Source organism: Seriola lalandi, unplaced genomic scaffold (assembly GCF_002814215.2).
Source record: "Seriola lalandi dorsalis isolate HSWRI2012SDOR001 ecotype SW California unplaced genomic scaffold, Sedor1 jcf7180002054225, whole genome shotgun sequence".
Classification (NCBI taxonomy): domain Eukaryota; kingdom Metazoa; phylum Chordata; class Actinopteri; order Carangiformes; family Carangidae; genus Seriola; species Seriola lalandi.
The window spans coordinates 86,746-88,571 of NW_019524778.1; the positions used below are offsets into that span (position 1 = coordinate 86,746).

At 45.0% G+C, this 1,826-nt stretch overlaps 2 protein-coding genes across 2 annotated transcripts in view; both read left to right on the top strand.

Annotated features, from left to right (window-relative positions):
- The window catches only part of LOC111653558 (uncharacterized), a 16,219-nt gene that overhangs the window by 9,418 nt on the left and 4,975 nt on the right, over window positions 1-1,826 (top strand). The window lies entirely within an intron of this gene.
- Window positions 1-1,826, top strand: part of slc22a15 (solute carrier family 22 member 15) — a 12,116-nt gene that overhangs the window by 7,075 nt on the left and 3,215 nt on the right. The window contains 2 exon segments of the mRNA XM_023404164.2: window positions 1-193; window positions 387-459. The exon segment at window positions 1-193 is cut by the window's left edge and continues 41 nt beyond it. Coding sequence (XP_023259932.1) covers window positions 1-193; window positions 387-459 — 266 coding nt within the window.

Below are 1,826 nucleotides of genomic sequence, written 5' to 3' on the forward strand. Positions count from 1 at the left end.
TGCTTTTCCTGATCTGACGTCGTGAGGGAGGGAGGAGGACGCTTCACGTTCTGATGTGTGTCTGTTTGGTTTGTGTGTCTTCAGGGACTTTGCTCAGCGTCACGTCGTTGGCGCTTCTGGGGAAACTGATGGTGAGCGCGGCGTTCAACATCGCCTACGTCTACACCTCTGAGCTCTACCCGACAGTTATCAGGTGAAGTAACCGCAGCTCGTTTTCAGTGCTGCCTGTTCTGAAGGAGTCTGTTACGATAATGCTGTAATTAAATAGCAGAGTGGGGGAACCGGGAATCGAACCGCCGACCCTCCCGATTTAGTGGACGACCTGCTACAGAGTCACAGCCGCCGCCGCGTTTCATGACGTGTTCATGTCGCTCTGACTGTTTCAGGAACGCTGGTCTGGGGGTGTGTTCAATGTCGTGCAGAGTTGGAGGAATCCTCGCACCATTTGTTCCTTCCATGGTAAGAGTGTGTGTGTGTGTGTGTGTGTGTGTGTGTGTGTGTGTGTTGATTAACAACAGTGTGAGCCGACAGCAGGAAGTGATTCATCTCTGTTTCTGTGTAACTGACTTTAAAAGGGTTTTCAGTTCTCCCTGACCTCCGTCCACCTTCATCAGCAGCCAGAAGGAATCAGGAGGGAATATTTTTAAACTCCAGTTTTTTTGTTCCATCAAAGAGAAAAACGCTGGAAGCTTCAAAAGCTTCTGTTTCATCCTCCGTTATCAGGGTGAATCTGCAAATCCTCTGACAGGGGAAGATAGTCTCAAAGCGCTGTGATCATGACACGAGCTTTGGCAGATCCGCCGTTTAAACAGAACATGGAGAAACTACGTATTTATTAGTGATGCTCCGATCACGTTTTCTTGCGAACACGTTGTTTTGTTTTGGCGGTTTGTCGGCGGGAGGCGGGGCTACACTACACACCACACAGCGTTTATCTCAGCCGCAGACACCAGAGTATTAACCACAGGTGGATGGATTTGAAGGTGATTGGTGACCAGAAGCATTGATTCACATCATGTATTTTATTTTTAATAATGATGGGGATGCTCGGACTGGCACTGAGGCAGCATGTGGTAATTAACTGGTTTCCTGCATCTGTTTCCCTTTAGCTTTAGTTTGATGTGTTCTGATTGTTTCATTCATCTGATTGTGGAGCTCTTTGTGACAAAGTGCTGTATATAAAAACTTTGCAGGCTAATCAAACCTCAGCAGGAGTCACTGTTAGCTTCATTAAATCATCAGCTGCAGTGATTTCTTCCACATTGATGAGGAATGAGGAAATTAATCAATTAATCATAAAAAAAAAAAAGAAGCAGCAGAAACACGTGGTTCTGTAAAGTGGAATTTCACTTTGACACGAGACGCGACTTCTTTTAAAATCACACGTGGTGACGGATGATAAAATGAGAACAGCAGGAATCTCCCTGACGACACAGTTAAACTGACTCACCTCAGTTCACACACACACGAGCAGCTAAACCTCAACACACAGTGACACCTGGTGGCGGTCAAGGTGACCTTCACATGAGAGAACGCCGTTCAGGCAGCAGCTGATCTGATGACACGGGGACGAGGGCGAAGCAGCCATTTCAATCTTAGTTATTATTATTATTATTATTATTATTAATATTATCATACTTATAGAGATTTTAACTGGGGATCTCACTTTTCACTTCTCACCTTTAATAGTGTGTTATATATTTTTTGTTAAGAGAAGTTGCACCTGAAATTTAAACCAGTTTTTCTGTGTGTGTGTGTGTGTGTGTGTCTGTGTCTGTGTATCTGTCTCTGTGCGTGTGTGTGTGTGTGTGTGTGTCTGTGTATCT